This window comes from Mustela putorius, unplaced genomic scaffold (genome assembly GCF_011764305.1).
Source record: "Mustela putorius furo isolate JIRA1106 unplaced genomic scaffold, ASM1176430v1.1 tig00000179_pilon_pilon_pilon, whole genome shotgun sequence".
NCBI classification, from domain to species: Eukaryota; Metazoa; Chordata; class Mammalia; order Carnivora; family Mustelidae; genus Mustela; species Mustela putorius.
The window spans coordinates 14,189,735-14,211,006 of NW_025421305.1; the positions used below are offsets into that span (position 1 = coordinate 14,189,735).

Below are 21,272 nucleotides of genomic sequence, written 5' to 3' on the forward strand. Positions count from 1 at the left end.
ACTGGGGCACCTGGGTGGCTCACTGGGTTAAAGCCTCTGCCTTCGGCTCGGGTCATGATCTCAGGGTCCTAGGATTGAGCCCCACATCGGGCTCTCTGCTTAGCAGGGAGCCTGCTTCCTCCCTCTCTCTGTGCCTGCCTCTCTGCCTACTTGTAATCTCTCTGTCAAATAAATAAATAAAATCTTTAAAAAAAAGAAAAAAAGAAAGAAAGAAAGAAAAGAAATACTCCTCACCAATGAGGAATTCTCGGTACTGAATTCAGTAAAACTAGTTCCACAGAAGCCACTATCTTATTTTTTCCATAAGTCTTACAAAACTCACAAGGGCCACACAGTAGATATACCTCTTTAAAAAATCATTAATAATATTGTGTATCTTTTGGATCATTATGCTTCATGTCCCTTGTATTCTGATAATCACTTACAAAATCATAGTTCTAATTTATGGCCTATCTACATATGAAAGATTAATACAAACATTAAAATGAGTGTTTTAGAAGAACACCTTATGTAAAAAGTGGGTCAAGGTATGCTAGCCAAAGAAGACAGGAACAGACATTTCTGCAAAGAAGACATCCAGATGGCCAAAAGACGTATGAAAAAGTATTCCACATTACTCGGCATCAGGGAAATACAAATCAAAACCACAGTGAGAATACCACCTCACACCAGTAAGAAGGCTAAAATTAACAAGTCAGGAATCGACAGTTGTTGGCAAGGATACGGAGAAAGGGGAACTCTCCTATATTGTTGGTGGGAATGCAAGCTAGTGCAGCCACTCCGGAAAACAGTATGAAGGTTCCTCAGAAAGTTGAAAATAGACCTACCCTACGACCCAGCAATTGCACAATGGGTATTCACCCTAAAAATACAAAGGCAGTGATCTGAAGGGGCACATGAACCTGAATGTTTATAGCAGCAATGTCTACAATAGCCAAATTATGGAAAGAACCTAGATGTCCATCAACAGATGAATGGATAAAGAAGATGTGGTGTGTGTGTGTGTGTGTACACACACACATATATACAATGAAATACTATGTAGCCATCAAAAGAAATGAAATGTTGCATTTGCAATGACATGGATGAAAATAGAGGGTATTATGCTAAGTGAAATAAGTCAATCAGTGAAAGACAATTATCATAGGATCTCTTTGATATGAGGCATCTGAGAGGCAGGGCAGGGGGTTATGGGAGGGTAGGAAAGGAAAAAATGAAACTAGATGGGACTGGGAGGGAAATAAACCATAAGGGACTCTTAATCTCACAAAACAAACTAAGTATTGCTGGGGGTGGGGAGGGGTAGGGATAGGATGGCTGGGTTATGACATCGGGGAAGGTATGTGCTATGGTAAGTGCCGTGAAATGTGTAAGCCTAATGATTCACAGACCTGTACCCCTGGGGCAAATATTATATGCTAATAAAAATAAATAAATAAAGGGGGAGAAAGATAATACATTATATGTTAATAAGAACAAATAAATAAATAAATAAATACGGGGGGAAAAGATATGCTAGCCAAAAAACTCAAACTATGTGTTTTGACATATATTTACAAATGGGTGAACTAGATGGCATGTGAATTATATCTTAATAAACTGTTTCTCTAAATATATATATATATATATATGCAAACAGAAACAGAGAAAGGGAGTGTGAGTGTGTGCATATGTGTGTGTATGTGTGAAATATACAAGCATTAACAAATTTAAAAAATGGTAAGTCAATAGTAACAAAAATAATCTCTGGATAGAATTAAAAGGTAATTTTAATTTTCTTCTTTGTAGCTTTATAGATTTTCCAGATCTCTGGGCTTTTGTGGTCAACTACCATCTCCAGCAGTTTTTCATAGGAATGGCTCCCATACTAGATCACTACTATTCAGAGTATTACCTAATACCATCTAATATATCTTCATCTTGTTTTCTAAATTACAGCAGGAAACTACCTTTTTTTTTTAGTCAACTTTTATTGCATTGATTTCAGCAACTCTTCTAAGCTAGTTAGGTCTTCTGAAATTTAATGCTCTACTACTGTAATGACCACATCTACTAATTAATCAAGTTACTTCTTGTCATTCAAATTCTAAAACATAAGCCCGGCCCTTACCTTTTTATCTGAAGTGATAAGCTTAAATGCCTCTGTTACTTGATGGACTGTGGCACCACCACCAACATCAAGAAAGTTCGCTGGAGTCCCTCCATGAAGTTTTATTATATCCATTGTGGCCATCGCCAAACCAGCACCATTTACTGTCAAAAGGGAAAATGACTTGTATAAACAACAAACACAAAGAAAATAAATTAAGTTCAGCCAACCCACCTTTAACATAACAACACATGGTACCTAGACAGCCTATATTTCCATCAAGGCCAATGTAGTTGAGATCTGCCTTAGCTGCACCTTTCTCCCTTTCATCTTCCTGGGTCCAATCCTGTAAATCAAAGATTTTCTTCTGGCGATAAGCTGAATTAGAATCAAAGTTGATCTTTGCATCCATGCACAGCACTATGAAGGAAAGAAAATGATCTGAATTTCAAAACAAACACAATAAACCATCCAATAGTGAAATGTTCTTAGTTTAGGAGAGAAAGGTTTTGTATTGAAAATATTTCAATTTATGTTCACAATGTATTCAAACTGTTTATTAAAAAAGAGTATTTGGGAATTAAAATTGCTCTATCAAAGTTACTAGTTATACATCCATCCTAGCCAGATAGTAATGGATAAAAGGGGGGGGGGAGAAACACTTTAAAAACCCTTAAAATTTGTTTTAAAGTTACTAAAAACAAAACAGTCAAGCACCTAGCTATCCCCCTTCTCATGTGCCTTGGACCCCACTGTCTCTTACCTACGGAAGGACACTGCTCTAGCAATTCCATCCTTCTTGCATTATAAACTGCCCCCTTTTTGCTACTGGCTAAATGCCAATGATTTGCAAAAATGCTGTTATTTCTCCCACCATAAAAAGAAGAAAAAAATAATTTGCCATCTCTTCCCTCTTACTCTTCTCTTCATATACAGCAAAAGTCCATGACAGACTTGTCTATATAAACCAAGGGTCAGCAAAAAACCAGTATGGCTCAGGGGCCTGACTGAGACTATGCCTATTTTGTATTACCTGTGAGCTAAGAATAGGTTCCACATTTTTACATATTTTGAATGGGTTGTTAAGAAAGAAGGGGAAAAGGAAGACAAGGAAGATGAACAGGATATGAAGAAAAGCAGCAGGAATGAAAACCATAAGTGGGCCACAAAACTGAAAATACTTACATCTGCCAACTACTTTGCCTAAACTCCCATTATCCTCCCTTAAATCCACTCGAATCAGGTTGTACCTCCAGCATTCTTCCAAAATGGCTAATTTGAAGGTTACAGCTACCAACTTCATCTTTCAGTGCTTTATTCCTTCCTCACTCCAATATAACTACAACATTCTCCTTGCTATCCCTGATAAAAGGCTGAAAGACTGAGCCGCTTAAGCCTACAAGGCTACCCAAAACAAGAGACAAAGTTTGAAATCCAGCTAAGTTAACTACTAATAACAACAGAAAACCAACACTCAACACTCTTTCAGAGGAAGATAAAAGAATTCTGTCTCTACACTGCATCTCCCAAAATATTCAGTATAAGACTAGATCCGTGAAGGTAAAACAGGAAAATATGAACACTGATAAAGAGAAAAAGCAGCCAAGAAGAACCAAACCCAACACAACCCAAATTTGGAATCAGAGGACTCCAAAAGCTCTTTTATATACTTTTAATAATTTTCCCTTTGAAATAAAACTATCAAAAGAAGCCTAGTGGAAAAATCTAGAACTAAAAAGTTCAACACCTAAAATGAAAAGTTCTCTGGATGTGCTTAACAATGTATTTATTGGAGATGGATCAATGAACCTGAAGACAGATAAACAGAAGTTACCCAATCTGAAAAAAAAAAAAAAGAAGTTATCCAACATGTGATACTGGGAAGAGAAAGGAAGGAGAATGGGGCAGGAGAAAATATTTGAAGTGATGAAAAAAGATATATCAAGCTTGATTTCTATGTCCAGTAAAAATATTCTTCAAATCATGTAAATAAATTTTCAAAAAATAAAGACCTCATCAAATTAATAAGAAAAACTATCCATGTTTCTTTTTTTTTTCATGTTTCTTTTGAGTACTGTAATAGGCTGAATAATGCCACCCAAAGATAAATAGGTCCTCATACATGTGAATGTTACCTTATATATTAAAATTCTTACAGGTGTGATTAAAATAAGGATCTTAGAGGATTATCCTGGATTATCTTGAAAGGCCCTAAATTGCATCACAAGTATCTTTATAGGAGAGAGGCAGAGGGAGATTAGATACACATAGAAGAGGAAGAGGCAATGTGACTCAAGAGGCAGAGACTAGAATGAGGTGGCCACAATCAACAGAATGCCACCAATAAGTTACAAAAGGTAAGGAATGGAGGCTTTCCTGGAGCCTCTAGAGGGAGCACCTTGATTTCATGTGACATTGATTTTGGACTTCTGGATTCTAAAACTCTGAGAGATTAAGTACCTCTTGTTTTAAGCCACCTAGTTTGTAGTAATTTGTTACAGAAGCCACAGGAAACTAACACAGTTACCAAAGGACATCAACAGAAAATCTGCAGTCTACCGAGGAAAATGTATGCCCAATAAACATGAAAAATTCTCAACATCACAAGTAACCAAAGAATTGAAAGATAAATTAAGACATTTCCTGATTATTAGTTTGACAGAGTTTAAACCCAATATAAAACTTACTTCTGCCACAAGTAGACAATGAAATGGACACTCTGTATGTTAGACTAACTTTTCCAGATGACAATCTGGCAAAATACATCTCAAAATGTTATTATCATGACCCAATAATCAAACATATGTGAAAATATTATTCTTCTTTGACCCCAAAATTCCCCTTCTAAGAATCCATACGAAAGATAATGAAGACTGCAAAGATTTATATACAAATAATATACAAGCCTTTAAAAACTGAAAAATATTTAACATCAAAATATTCTATTATATAGGTTTTTGGGTTTTTTTAAGATTTTATTTATTTATTTGACAGAGAGAGATCACAAGTAGGCCGAGAGGCAGGCAGAGAAAGAGGAGGAAGCAGGCTCCCTACCAAGCAGAGAGCCTGATGTGGGACTCCATCCCAGGACCCTGAGATCATGACCTGAGCCGAAGGCAGTGGCTTAACCAACTGAGCCACGCAGGTGCCCAATATTCTATTATATAGTTTTAAGTTTAAAAAAGAAAAGATACAAACTGAATAGACAACATGATCCTGATTACTGAACAGACTGAAATGAGCTACTGAAATATTAAAATAGTGTTAGGTAATGAGGCTATATAAATTTTTTATTGGTGCAAATTTTCTAAAGTAAATATACAATGCCCCTTAACCAGAAAAGGAAAAACAAACAAAAAATCAAACAACAACAACAAAAAACCCTCCTTCAAAATATATAGAAATACATGCAAAGAATAGAAACTAAATACAAAGAGATAAATATACAATGCCCTTAACCAGAAAAGGAAAAAAAAACAAACAACAACAAAAAAACCTCCTTCGAAATATATAGAAATACATACAAAGAAGAGAAACTAAATACAAAGGGAAAAAATGGTTTTTAAGAGAACAAAGACATTCTCTTAACAAGAGAATATGGCTGCAGAATTCCACTGCTGAAAATAATTCAGGAATCTTGCTTTCAACGTTTGGAATGTTTCCATGAGGAAAAAAAAAAGAAATAGCTGTTCTATACAAATAATACTCCTTCACTGAACATTCATTTTTAAAATGTGCCTTTACTTTCTAAAAAACTTAGTTTTTTAGCTTTATAAACTACCCATATGATCAAAAGAGAATTTACTCATTCTTTATACAACTATATAAATGACCAACCAAAAATCAATTTCTATAATAAAGAATATAACTAGAAGTATAAAAGTGAAAGATGATCTACAAATGCTTAAGAGATTAAAATGCCCAAAGTGACTTGAAACAAATCCAATAAATTACAGTAACAAAGGTTGTTAATATAAAAGATCAAGAAAAGGGAGGAATGGGGTAACTGGGTGATGGGCATTAAGAAGGGCACATAAGAGGTCCCTGGGTGGTTCAGTGGTTAAAGCCTCTGCCTTCAGCTCAGGTCATGATCCCAGGGTCCTGGGATTGAACCTCACACCGGGCTCTCTGCTCCACAGGGAACCTGCTTCCTCCTCTCTCTACCTGCCTCTCTGCCTATTGTGATCTCTGTCTGTCAAGTAAATAAATAAAAATATTAAAAAAAAAAAAGGGCACATAATATGATGAGCACTGGGTATCATATGCAACTGATGAATTATTGAACACTACATCTGAAACTAATGATGTACTATATGTTGGCTAACTGAATTTAAATAAAAACAAATAATCAAGAAAAACTTAAGCTACAATAATGCAACTTATATTTTTATAACTTATATATAACATATATATAACTTTATAATTTTTATAACAATAAAACAACTATACATGGAAATTGTAATAATTCAGAATCTTTAAACACATGCAAAAGAAAAGGTATCAAAGTAACAAGCTAATCTTACTTCTCCAGTGAATAAAAATATTAAAAGGACTCAAGTATCAAAGTCTACCCTCTGTATAATAAAGATCCATGATGACTCTAAAGTCTGAAACTTGTGAGAGACTAAGATGGCTAATTTCCATAACTACAGCCAATTACTCACTACCACACCAGATACTCTAATCAGCAATGCCCAAAAGAACTTTCTGCAATGATGGCAATATTCTATATGCGTGCTATCTAATGTGGTAACCACATGCAGCTACAGAACAGATGAAATGTGACTAATTTGACTGGGGAATAGTTTAATCACATATCATTTTAATTAATTTTAATTGCCACATGTGGCTAAGAGCCCCCATAAGGTACAGTATAACTTTAACACCCTCCCTGTGTTTTTTAATAGGTATCTTTAATATTTGTTCACACTCATTCTATTTATTTTAAAGTAGTTTCTACATAGGAATGCCTTCACTCCATTATGAGTTAAACTTCCCTAGTGAAACATATGATTGGTAAATAAATATATCATTAATGTTTGATTAAAAAAAAGATACCTTACCAGATCCATCTGAATCCTCTACCATTGGATTTATTTCTACCATAGTTGCATCATATTTCAGGAAAAGGTTATAAAGCTTGACCATATTTTCTGCCGCAGAATCCACAATATTAGGTGGAAATCCCATCTTCTGTGCAAGCTGAAATTCATTTGTCTCTTTATTAACAACATCAACATTAAATTCTTGTAAATAAAAAACCTTATAATTCATCATTAAAATGGTAAGCATGAATCATTTGTAGTCCCCAAACATGAATGACTGAAATCGCAGCTACTACTACTAAATGGTTAAACAAAACTTTTTATTCAAAATTCTCACAAGGCAAGTAGTATGCCCATTTTACAAATGAGAAAGAAATTTAGAAAGGTCAAGTGACTTGCCATTTGCCTAGATTCCAGTTCCAGTGTTTATTCCATAGCCTCCATACTGCCTCTAAGCCTTATGGTAAACCTAAACTGAAAGAAGAGGCTTATATTTTATTAAAACGACATATGAAATGTGGACTGACAATCCCAATAGTCCAAATGATAGCAAAAATATTAAATCACCTGATCTTACCTTTTAGGTAATTTATGAAGAATATCTACCAAGCAATGAGAACACAAAATCAGTGTAACTGCAATCATTCAAAAAATCTACTAAGCACCTAATACAAGTGAAGCAAGTAGTATGCCCATAGATATAGGTACTTTAGCTATGAATCTAAAAGAAGAGTTTATAGTCCTGAGCAGAAATCCCTAACTAGATATACCTGAAGAGGTTTTTTAAAAATACATATCCCAAGGTCATAAGGCCATAACTGAGAAGTTCCAGTTCACAAGTTCTATAATGGACCAAGCCATCTGTAACTTTTGAAGTTCCATAAGCAATTCTGAACCACTGGTATGGAAGTTCCATGTTTATTCTAACTGCTGCCACTGCTCAAAAACACTATGGAGGATGTTCACCTTTTTTCCAACTGCTATCCAAGGCTGCAATACATTTGAATTTTAACTACAGAAAATCTTAAATTCTTTAAGGGTGAATATGGTTTTTGTAAAAAATCAAATGCCAATAAAGCAGATAATCAAGCTAAGAAATGTCATTTTCTATTAAGACTTATTTCAGGAATGCCTGGGTGACTCAGTTGGTTAAGCATCTCTCTTCAGCTCAAGTAATGATCCCAGAGTCCTAGGACAGAGTCCCACATTCGACTGCTGGTTTAGCAGGAAGCCTGTTTCTCCCTCTGCCTGCTGCTCCCCATGCTTGTGCTCTCTCTCTCTCTGACAAATAAGTAAGTAAAATCTTAAAAAAAAAAAAAAAAAAAAAAAAAAAGACTTATTTCAAGTAAAGAATAGTAAGAAATAAATGAGAAATAATGAAATTATTTTCACTAGGTCATAATCCACCATTTTAGAGCTAAACATATGAGAATTATGACAGAATCTGATCAACCCAGAATGACATTAATTTACCAAATGCTATGCTTGGTACTATTTCTGTTCATCACTCAAAAAGCTATAATCTTAGTAGACTATGTCTTCAACTATTCTTGTAAATCAAGTATTCTTTCTCATCTAAATTTAGCCATCCAGTCATCACTCTCACATAACTACCTAATGAATCTCTCTGTCCCATTTAAAGATTTATACCATTCTTTTGTCTAAATGACATTATCAAGGTAATTTCTCTATCTCTTTTAAACTTTTGTGCAGGTCAAAAATTTCTGTCCTATACTTCAGTATCATAAACCTATTTTGACATAGTTTCCCACTAATAGATGGTAATTTCATTCAAACTTTAATATTCAAACTTTTTTTTAAGATGGCACTTATTTTTCATATCCAAACTAAAAACAATTTAATTCAGTAGGAGTATTACCAACCTTACCAAGCAACTCTCACAGGCCATGGTATTAAACTTCATGGTTGGGCTTTTTTTTGGCGGGGGTGTGGCAGGGGATGGGGAGTATTGATGGAGAGGTGGAGGGAAGATGCATACAAAAAGGACAATATAGAATACTAGTTATAATGTGGGCAAAATTTATTCTGTATGTGCAAACACTAAAAGTCATACCTGTCATTAGGTTCTCAAAAGCATCCTTAAACCCCCCCCCCAACAAAATAAAATCACTGACCTATCATAGGGATACATAAGACAGTGTCCGTACTATTCCATACAATTTTATAGGAAATAAAGGGGAGGTTGAAACATATCAAATGCTACCATGGGAATGTAAAATCCAGACTGTGATAAACAATAATCACTCCAGTGTCTTCAACAAATGAAAGAAGACAAAGAGAGTAAGAGAAAGAAAACCTATAAATTAGAAAAAGACCCATGAGACAATAACCAAAACCTCAAAGGAAGACCTAATATGGATCCCAACTCAAACAAATTATAAAAGAAAAAAAATGAAAAACTTGAGACAAGGGGATGTGAATGACTGGGTAGGTAATTAATGATATTAAGAAATTATTTTTAATTTTACTAGTTATAACAATGGTATAGTGCCTATTTTAGAAGAATTCTTACCTTTTAAAGACAAGTAATAAAATATTTATGGAAAAAAGGATATATTGTAGATACTTCTAAAAGTTTCAATTTCAAACAAAATAGTCAAAATTTTTAAAAGTTTCATCAATCACTTCACTTACTCAAAGTTAATTCTCTTTCTTTCTTTCTTTCTTTTTTTTTAAGTATTACAATTATCCAATAAAGCTAGACAGAAATTTTTCAGAATACAACATACCCGGACAGCTTGTTCCTTCTTGATGCCTTCTACAATATCAATAGGTTCTTTAAATATGGCCTCAGGAGTCTCAGCAGCAACATCTTCAATGTTGACACCACCTTGAGAACTTCCTATTAATACAGGACCCTACCAGGAGGGGGAACAGACAAAACATCTAGATTTTATTATGGACCCTTCATTAAATGTTAAAACCTATTTATGCACACTACCAGACATGAATTTATCACTCCCCACTCCTATTTTTAAATTTCCCAGAGAATTTCTCCTTACACTTCCTGCACAGTGCCCCTTTATAAGTATTCATTTGAAATGAAGGCAAAGAAGTAAAAAAAGTAAAGGAAGACAAGAGCTCACCTGTGAAGGAAAAATATTAAAAATATACACAAAACTCACACCAAATAAGTTAATATAAATACATATATATATAAAATATAATCCGTGCATTATTTCTTAAGAACTGAAGGGCAATTAAAATATTATTTAAAGAACATTTTTAAAAGATCATAAAAAAGATACTGATATTTAAAAAGGAAAGTCTAATGAATTAAAGATTTTATAAGCTCTAGACATTCTGCAAGTTAATAAAAAAGAAAGTTACCTACCTTGAAAGAATAATTCTGGCTATTATCATGGATAATATAAGAAGGTAAGATACAAATACTAAATAATTAAATTAACTTTTAAGTCCTCTAAAACCTAGACAAGAAAAATCTCGGGAGCAAAATAATCTAATAGATTTGTTAATTCACACACAAAACTGGAAATAACCTTAACATGCAAAAACAAGGAAGTGATAAAATCGTATTACTGAAGATTATTTAATGATATAGGAAAACGATCTCAGCAGTGTTACATGGGAAAAAATTAAGAAAAACTCTAGATTCTATTCTCAATTGTTTGGGTTTATTTTAACATAAAGTATGTCTAAAAGTGCCCCTACTCACTAATCACATAAACTGAAACCATTATATGTTAAGACTTTTATTATTTTGTGTCACTATTCCATACCCCACCCCAATCTTTTTTTTACAGTGAACATAGTATTCTTAATGGGGGGGTGGGGAGCGGAACAAGGTGATTTTCATGGGAAAAAGGCAAAAACAAAAACAAAAGACTATTTTCACTTTTCTATCCCAGCAATTAGTGTGCTTAAGTAACAAAATCATCTCAAGACATAATATAAAGGAATAGTATTGTATTCATTACTGGAGAACAAAACAGTCTGGAGAACAAAACAGTCCTTCAAATCCTCAAAATAAGGCAATAGCCAGAGGAAAAGAAATAACCTGTTACTTTTTAAGAGAATCAACTGTTACTTAGGTGAAAAATGACTTAAAAAATAGTACCAGTGTCCATGGAGAAAAACTGGGTGGCTGAGAAACAGGTGGATGGGAGATTTATACTTCCTTGTATATCTTCATACCCTTTAAATTTTATATTATGGGATTAGAATTCAATATGCATGTATAATAGTTTGGCTGGCCTTTGTCCCCAGTGTCTGGACAACCTTTAAACCTTCCACTACATCTCACAGTTTATGCTAATGAAGTGACTCATGGTCGGCCCCTAGTTAATACAAAGGAGATGACTCAGGTAGGCCCCAGGCTAGGACAGAAAGACAAATGCTGTGATTAGAGGTTTTGGAGCTTTGAGCCACATGATATCTGCACACCCTTCTGGGAGGAAAGGGGATATTAAGTACAACCAAGCAGCTAATGATTTAATTAATCATACGTACTTAATAAAGCACCCCCCTAAAACTATGGACATCAGCATCAGAAAGATGGTAGATTAGGAAGCCCTAGACCTCATTCTCCCACAGAAACACAAACTTAACAATATATGATCTGAATTTTTATTCCCTTCTATGAGAAGAAACCTCTTTATGAGAATACCAGAAACCAATTAGGAAATTGTAGTACCTCAAGTTCAAATGCAATGAAACAGGTAAGAAAAGTCATTTCATTTCATCCAAGTCAGCCCCCTCCCCTAGGTTGACACAGCTAAAGATCAAGAGAAATAGCCCAATGCCATTTCTTCCTTGGGGAGAAAAGGGGGAAGTTGAATGCATATCTAACATTCCTGCTTTTCAGACGGCTATGAAAACTACTAATCAATATCATTGATGAGTATTGATGCAAGAACTCTCAACAGAACACTAGCAACCAATTTCAGTAACACACTAAAAGGATTATACATCATGAATAAATGGTTTCTGTCTCACCTGACTTGGAAGACTGAATGGGAAAAGCATACTCTTACTGGTGGTGGGGAAACATGACACAACGAGAACAAAAAAAGAGCTCCCCATCTTAGGATGCTGTGGAACTTGAATTACTGCACCATAGAACTTGTAATACTGCAGAAAGAAGTCAACATAGCCCTCAGAAGTTGGGAAAAAGCACCCATCTCAGGGATTTTCTTTTTTTTTTTTTTTACAACTCAAGGAACTAGAAAAAGAACCTAAACTCAAAGTTAGCAGAAAGAAGGAAATAATTAAGATTAGAAAATAAATAAATAAAATAGAAAATAGAAAAAATTAATAAAACTAAGAATTGGTTTGTTAAAAAGATCAACAAAATTTACAAACCCTTAGGTAGACTAATTAAAAATAAGAAAAAAACTGAAACAACGAAAATTAGAAATGAAGAGAAGATATTACAAACGGATACCACAGAAATAAAAAGGATCATTCAAGTCTACTGTTAATAATTACATGCCAATGAACTGGATAACCTAGAAGAAATGGAAAAATTCCTAGAAACAAATCAACCAAAAATGAGTCCTAAAGGAAAAATAAAAACCTGAAGAGACATATTAGAAGGAGATTAAATCAGTAATTAAAAAACCTCACAACAAAGAAAAGCCCATGACCAAAGGGCATTACTGAAGAATTCCACCAAATATTTAAAGAACTAACAGCAATCTTCAAACTTCCAAACTCAAGAGAGCTCAGCATTGATCGGACAAAGATACTACAAGAAAACTACTAATTGATATCGCTGATGAATACTGATGCAAAAACTCTCAACAGAGCACTAGCAACCAATTTAAGTAACACACTAAAAGGTTTATACATCATGAATAAATGGGATGTATTCCTGGAATGCAAGGATGGTTCAACATTCAAAAATCAAAGTAATTCACCACACTAACAGATTCAAGTTTTTGATGCAGAAAAAGCATTTGAAAAAAATTCAGTATCTTTTTATAAAAACACTCAACTAGGAATAGAACGAATTACCTCAACATAATAAGCTATACATTAAAAACCCACAACCAACATACACTCAATGGCAAACAACTGAAAGCTGCCTTCTAAGGTCAGGAAAAAGTCAAAGATGCCCACTCTTGCCATTTTCTTCAACATAGCATTTGGAAGTCCTAGCCAGAACAATCAAGCAAGTAAAAGAAATAAAAGGCATCCAAATAGGGAAGGAAGAAGTAAAATTACCTCTGTTCACAGATAACATGATCATGTATATAGACACCCTGAAGAACCCACAAAAAAACTAAGAACTACTAAATGAATTCAGCAAAGTTAAAGGATACAAAAATCAACACACAAATATGTCTTGCATTTCTATATACTAACAATGAACAATCTGAAAAGGATATTAAGAAAATGATCCCATTTATAATAGCATCAAAAAGAATAAAATACTTAAGATAAGCTTAACCAGAAAGATAAAAAACTTGTACACAGAAAATGATAAAACAGTGCTAATGAAACTGAACAGGACACAAACAGAAAGACATCCTGTGTTCATGGATTGGAAGACTTAATATTGTTTAAATGTTCAATACTACTGAAAGCAATCTACAGATTAAATGCATTCCTTATTGGCACATTTTCCCAGTGCAATCTTGTGTCCATCATCCATTTTCTGCAAAAATAGAAAAAAACCTTAAAATTCATATGGACTCTCACAGGACCATGAAAAGCCAAAATAATCCTGATGAAGCAAAACAAAGCTAGAAGCATCATACTTCCCGATTTCAAACATATTATAAAGCTATAGTAATCAAAACAGTACGGTTCTGGCATCAAGATAGGACATAGAGACCAATGTAACGGAATAGAAAATCCAGGAATAAATCCCCATGCCTATGGTCAAATGATCTCTGACAAATGTGCCAGGCTATACAATGAGGAAAGGATAGTCTCTTCAGAAAATGGTGTTGGGGAAACAATATCCACATGCAAAATAATGAAGGTGGACCCTTATTTTACACCATACGCAAAAATTACCTCAAGATGGATTAAAGATCTACATATAAGAGCTGAAACTGCAAAACTTCTAGAAGAAAACATAAGGGGAAAATTTCATGACCTTGGATTTGGCAATAATTTCTTAGCAATATTTCTTTGGCAATAATTTCCTTTGCCCAATTTAAAAATGGGCAAAGGACTTGAAGAGACATTTCTCCAAAGAAGATGTAGATCTTTCATCAGCTTAGGATAGTGTAACAAAATGCAGTAAACTTGGTGGTTTAAACAACAGACATTTATTTCTCACAGTTCATGGTTCCCACTCATACTAACCTCCTTATCAAATGGTTATTCAGCCACACCCTCCATATTCTTTTCCAAATAGCTTTCTCATTTTTTACAGTATAGACAGACTAAGAATTTTCCAAATCTTTTTAAACTGATTCCTTTTTGCTTAGCTAAGTAATTTCTTCTTCAATTCATTTCTCTTTTCTCACTTTTTACCAATAAGCAGTCAGAAGGAACCAACCTGCTTCTTTAATACTTTTCTTTATAATCTCCTCAGCTAAACATTTATCCCTCCCAATTCTACCTTCCACAAAACACTAGAACATAAACACAATTGAGTCAAGTTCTTTGCCACTTTGTAACAAGGATCACCTTTTTTCCATTATTCTTTATTTCAGGCTGAGACCTCAAAAAAATGGCCTTTACTATCCATATGGATATTTATACTAACATTCCATTTATGAATATTTATATATTTTCTAATAAAATGGAGGTTTTCTCTATAGCTCTTTTCTTTGCGCTCTCATCGGAATCACTTTTAACAGTCCCTTCATGATAATCCCAGCTTTTTCTACCACATACCTCAAAACGCTTCCAGGTTCTACCCTTTACTGAGTTCCAAAACCACTTTAGTGTTTTTATGTATTTGTTATAGCAGCACCCCACTTCACTGTATCAACATCACCCACCTTACCTAAACCTAATTACCAAAGGAATCACCTCCAAACATATCACATTAGCGGATAGAGCTTCAACATAGGAATTGGGGTGGGAGATAAACTTCAGTCTGTAACAAGAGCCAACAAGTATAAGAATGGGTGCTCATTATCATTAATCGTTAGAGAAATGCAAATCAAAACCACAGTGAGGTATCACCTCACACCCATAAAGGATAACTTCTGTTTTTAAAAAAAAGGCATTGGTGGATGTAGAGGAATTGGAACTCTTGAACACTGTTGGTAGAAATGTAAAATAATGGAGCTACTATGGAAAACAGTATAAGGTTGCTCAAAAAATTAAATACCATATTATCATATAATCCAGCAATCCCACTTCTAGGTATATTCAAAAGAACTGAAAACAATATCTCAAAAGGTATCTGCACACCCACATTAACTGCAACATTATTTAAAATAGCCAAGAGGAAGAAACCTGAATGTTCATCAACAGATGAAAAATAAAAGAAAAATCATATATACATACAATGGAATATATCCAGCCTTTTAAAAAAAGGAAATCCTGACACATGCTAAGCATGTGTCACAAAAATGACAAATACTGCATGATTCCACGTACATGAGGTTTAACTACATCTAAAACAATCAAACAAACTCTTAAAAACAGAAAGTAAAATGGGATTGCCAGGCGCTAAAAAAAAGCAGCAGAAGGGGAACTGTTCAATGGATATAGTTCCAGTTTTGCAAGATGAAAAAGTTCTAGAAATTTGCTGCACAACAATATACATAAAGTTAACACTACTGTACTATTACTTAAAGATGATTAAGACAGTAATTTTAATACATATATTTGACCATAATTTAAAAAAAAGAAAACACAACTCTAGACCAGAAACTTGATGAGGTCCTATGGTTGGCAATATTTTCTTTCTGTGCACTGTCATATATCAATATTCCAGAAGAATGACAGGTACCTGAGGACAATGGAAACTTTATGCTTGGAACTCTCCCAGACCTTGCCCTGTGCGTTTTCATTTGGTTGGCTGGTTCTGATTTGTGTCCTTTGGCTGTAGTAAAACTATAATCATAAGTATAATATTTCCTAAGTACTGTGATTCACTCTAGCAAATTATGAAACCTGAAGGGGTACTAGAAACCCCCAAATTTGTAGCCAGCTATTAAGCATACAGGTTACCTAGGGAAGCCCAAACTTGAGGCTGGTGTCTGAAGTGAGTGAGCACAGGCATGTGGAGGCTGTACCCTTAACCTGTGAGGTTTCGCCCAATTCTGGGTACATGGTATCAGAATTCACTACAGTACACACAGACAAAATTTTTAATGAAAGAATTCGTTGTGCCTCCTGAGACACAAAAAGAGAAAGAAAGCTACACTAAAGAGAAATGATCAAAATTATAGTCTAATTTTTAGTTCCCCTATAAATTTCAAATGAAAAGATATTTTTCACTTCCTTTCTCGAAAGGCAGTTCATAATTATAAGCTTTTACAAAGAACTAAAAGGGGGGGATACAGATTTAAGAAAACCATGTATGACTAGTATCATGCTATTGAAGTAGAATATAGGTAAATTAATGTACAGATAACCTCAAAATATAATTTTATACAACAAATGAGGTAGAAACCAACAAACTTTTAAAATATTTTAACATTTTTATTTTATTTTATTTAAGATTTTATTTTATTTATTTGAGAGAGAGAGAACAGAAGAGGGAGAGGGAGAAGCAGACTCCTGCTAAGCAGGGAGCCCAATACAGGGCTCAATCCCAGAACCCTGGGATCGTGACCTGAGCCAAAGGCAGATGTTTAACCATCAGAGCCACCCAGGCACCCCTGGACATTTTATTTTTGTTTTACCTTTTTAAAAATATCTATTGATAAGAACAATTAAGAGCCACAAAGAAGGCGGCACTATTAAAGGGGAAAAGATACTAAATTCTCACTGAAGTAATGATTAAGTCTCCAAGAGTTAGCTGTTAAGTTGGGAAAAAAGACAAAAAAACAAAATATCAAATAATAGTATAGAAAAGAAAGTAAACAGATTCTCTGTGTATTAATTCCCTAACTGGTTAGAAAGAAAACCCAAAATTATAGGCAGCTGATCAGAAGAAAGCTTACATAGGTAAATATGTATCAATTAAAACAATGACTATAGTTTTACATTTGGTCATAACTGCTGAATGCATGCTGTTTCTGTTTAAACAACTGGTTTTAAGTTTAAATTTTAGTAATGAACTTTCAGAACTACTTAAGTTCTAGCAAATAGTTGTAAATTCAAATAAATTAATAATGCTATTTTCTCCTTCTTAACCTAAATTCTTCTTTTCTTTGGTCCTACAAAAGTTTTGCCTTAAAATAAATCTGAATTTTAGGGCGCCTGGGTGGCTCAGTGGGTTAAGCCCCTGCCTTCGGCTCAGGTCATGATCTCAGGGTCCTGGGATCGAGTCCCACATCGGGCTCTCTGCTCAGCAGGGAGCCTGCTTCCCTTCCTCTCTCTCTGCCTGCCTCTCTGCCTATTTGTGATCTCTCTCTGTTAAATAAATAAAATCTTTAAAAAAAAAATAAAATAAATCTGAATTTTAAATATGACAAATAAGCCACTTAATAAAAATGTCTTCTGAGAATAATAAAAGTGGGGTGTCTGGGTGGCACAGTTTCTTAAGCATCCAGCTCTTGGTTTCAGCTCAGGTAGTGATCTCAGGGTCAGGAGATCAAGCCCCACAATGGGCTCCACACTCAGCACAGAGACTGCTTAAGACTTTCTCTCCCTTGGGCACCTGGGTGGCTCAATGGGTTAAAGCCTCTGCCTGCAGCTCAGGTCATGATCCCAGGGTTCTCTCTGCTCAGCAGCAAGCCTGTTTCCTCCTCTCTAACTGCCTCTCTGCCTACTTGTGATCTCTGCCTATCAAATAAATAAATAAAATCTTAATTAAAAAGAAAAGACTTTCTCTCCCTCTACTTCTGCCCTGACCCCCTCACTCTCTCAAATAAATCTTAAAAATAATAATAATAATAATAATAAAGTATGGAAAATAAAATTTGCAATTCTTGAAGCATTTGTTATCTATGCCAGGCAAAGTAAAAAAACTCTATCCGGTTAAATGCACCACTCATTTATAGCAGATTACAATGTTTTACTAGACAAAAAATATTAAAATAGCAAATGTAATTTGCTAAATTAGATTTGTTCAGCCCAAAAGTACCCAGTAAGTACTGGGAAAACGTTAAGAAATATAATTTTGAAAAAGTGCCAATACAGAGTAGGTACTTAAACTGATTTTTTTGATATACCATCCCTATGGTAAATATCTACCCAAGCTTCCTGATGTAACACATACTAAGAAGACCAATAGATCCTATGATATACTCCTAAAAAGAAATAAGGAACAAAAACAATTTTTAATCATCAGCTGACTTCTATAAACAGAACTTTAATTCAATCAAAAATGTTTCTTTTTAAATAAACTGATTTTTTTTTTCTTAGAGTTCCCAAAATGCTTGCCATATCCCAAAAGGCAACATCAACCAACACTATATTGTTTTAATGCAATTAACATCAAAGAACACTTGGCCAAATGGTTTTATTGGTACTATCAAATTTTTATTTTTCTAATTTTTTTAAAAGATTTCATTTATTTATATGAGAGGGAGGGAAAGAGGGAGCTAGGGAAAGAGAGAGAGCACAAGTTGGGAGAAAGAAAGCACAAGTTGAGAGAGAAAGAGGGGGAAAAGCAGACTCCTGGCTGAGCACAAAGCCCAACACACAGGGTTCAATCCCATGACCTGAGTCAAAGTTAGACCCTTAATTGACTGAACCACCCAGGCACCCCACTGGTACTATCAAATTTTAAGTCTCAGTTATTACAACTATGCAGTGTGAAATAAAAACATTTTTCCCGGGAGAAGGGGGGTGGGATTATGGACATTGGGGAGGGTATGTGCTTTGGTGAGTGCTGTGAAGTGTGTAAACCTGGCGATTCACAGATGTGTACCCCTGGGGATAAAAATATATGTTTATAAAAAATAAAAAATTTAAAAAAAAATTTTCCCACATAAGACTCAGAGAGTTCTCTAAAAATTCAAGTCCTTAAAATGAACTCAAATTTGATCCTCTTCCCTAATACATTTGGTTATGACTCTTCTCTCAGTGGTCATTATATTTTTAATGAAGTATTTTCAGTGTGTTATAGTTCTATCTTTAATAACACATATTTAGTTTGCCATATTTACTCCAATCAAAGTGAGATATTCTGAATGTTTAATATTATAGGACTCATAACTCTAAAACAAAAAGTAAAAACATAATAACTAACAAAATGAAACATGTTGATAGACAACCTCAATAGAAAAGAAAATACAGTGAAAATAAGTGAATTTGTAAAAATATGGTTTTTGTAAATGTTTGTAATATATAAGTTTATTGTCATGAAACTTCTAAAGAAACTAACAAAACTGAATTCTACCACATAGAGAAACCTATATTGGTAAAGACATCACTTACAAATAAAACAATGTCTTTTATCCTATATATTCTGAGTGGGTTTTTACTACCATCTAGTGTTATATCTTAAGAAATACTTTCTTGCAAAAATAAGTTACAAAAGACACTTTACAATATTACTCAAACATTACTAGATTTAATTAACTGTAGGAAAAAAACATCACAGTATAGAAAATAGCTATTTTTAAAAAGCTGTCTTATGTAAGAAACCTATTTTCATTACTCTTAAAATTTTTGTTTTATTACTAATTGTGTAATTGTGTAATGTACATCAAATCCTTTCTAGGGCTTCTAAATACATACTCAAGTTGCTTCAAAAGACAAAGAAGCTATTACAAAGATTCAGCCCATTAAATCTAGCCAATGCATTCAAAAAGCCAGATACTATTAGTATAAAATGATTATCAATGTTCTCTCAATCCCAAGAGGTATATGAAAGGACTTCCTCCTCACCTGACACCTTAAATGCTAGCATTTTAGGTTCCATACAGAGAGAAAAGCAAAGGTATGGTTATGCTCCATAGAATCATATTGTTTGCTATTGAATGTCAGTCATCCTTCAACTTGCCAAACACCAAAACGCCTAGTGAAATAAACCCCAAACCATTAAAAAAAAAAACAAAAACAAAACACCAAGAGGTTGAAAAGGAAGAAGATGAAGCCATGAAAACACATTCTTTTAGTGGGTTCAGAAACTACCTTTATTAAAAGATTTTACTCTGCTAGAAATTATTTTCTCAGGCACAGATTCCAGGAGTCCGGGGATCAAGTCCCGCATTGGGCTCCCAGCTCCATGGGGAGTCTGCTTCTCCCTCTGACGTCCCCTGTCATGCTCTCTCTCCCTCAAATAAATAAATAAATTCTTTTAAAAAAGAAAAAGAAAAAAATTATTTTCTCAGTCTATGGAATCTAGAGATAAATCCAAAGGATTTAAGCTGCTTTTAGTAAATTAAAAATTAAGAAGTCCTATGGATTCTATTTCAGCAAAGTTTTGCCTACAGCTATTTTTACCACAATATTACATATTAAATTTTATATCATTAACCATACAGGGTTTGTTTTTTTTTTATATGACACAAAAATATTGTGCTCATGACATATACAAATAAGATTATGGATCATACCTTTTAAATCCTTCCCATACAAACAGAAATAATCAACCTTTGAAATTGAATGTAATAAAATCGTCCTGAAGGTATCATGTCTACATTACTCACTTGAAATGACCTTTCCATTGTTATTGCAAAGTAGTATTCTCTCCGGGGATATCTTCTCTCACAAACCAATACTTGATTGCATATTCTGCCTTTTTCTCCTGTTTGCTTGGTAAACAACTTTTTCCCAATCATTTGTGAGGAAACAGCTTTTGCTTCTTCTGGACTGAAAAAATGAAAAAGAACTCAAATTTTTTTTCTCCTCCAACTGAGAAAAACAAAAACATAGGACAACCAAAATTTTATCTCACTTAATATTTATTTTAATTTTTTTTAAAGATTTATTTATTTGAGAGAGAGAGAGAAAATACAACGGGGGGAGAGGCAGGGGAAGAGAAACTCAAACAGACTCTGTGCTTAGTGCGGAGCCCCACATGGGTCAATCCTAAGACCCTGAGCTCATGAACTGAGTCAAAATCAAGAGTAGGACACTCAACTGACAGAATACCCAGGAACCCACTCATTTAATATTTAAAT

General features: G+C 34.2%; 1 protein-coding gene across 2 annotated transcripts in view; it reads right to left on the bottom strand.

The window, feature by feature from the left end:
* Nucleotides 1-21,272, bottom strand: part of SUCLA2 (succinate-CoA ligase ADP-forming subunit beta) — a 60,550-nt gene that overhangs the window by 8,165 nt on the left and 31,113 nt on the right. For both annotated transcript variants that reach the window (XM_013059844.2, XM_004759183.3), the window contains 5 exons: nt 20,799-20,961; nt 9,885-10,013; nt 7,153-7,291; nt 2,348-2,509; nt 2,111-2,253 (listed from right to left, as the gene is read on the bottom strand). In XM_013059844.2, coding sequence (XP_012915298.1) covers nt 2,111-2,253; nt 2,348-2,509; nt 7,153-7,291; nt 9,885-10,013; nt 20,799-20,961 — 736 coding nt within the window. The remainder of the gene's footprint in view (nt 1-2,110; nt 2,254-2,347; nt 2,510-7,152; nt 7,292-9,884; nt 10,014-20,798; nt 20,962-21,272) is intronic.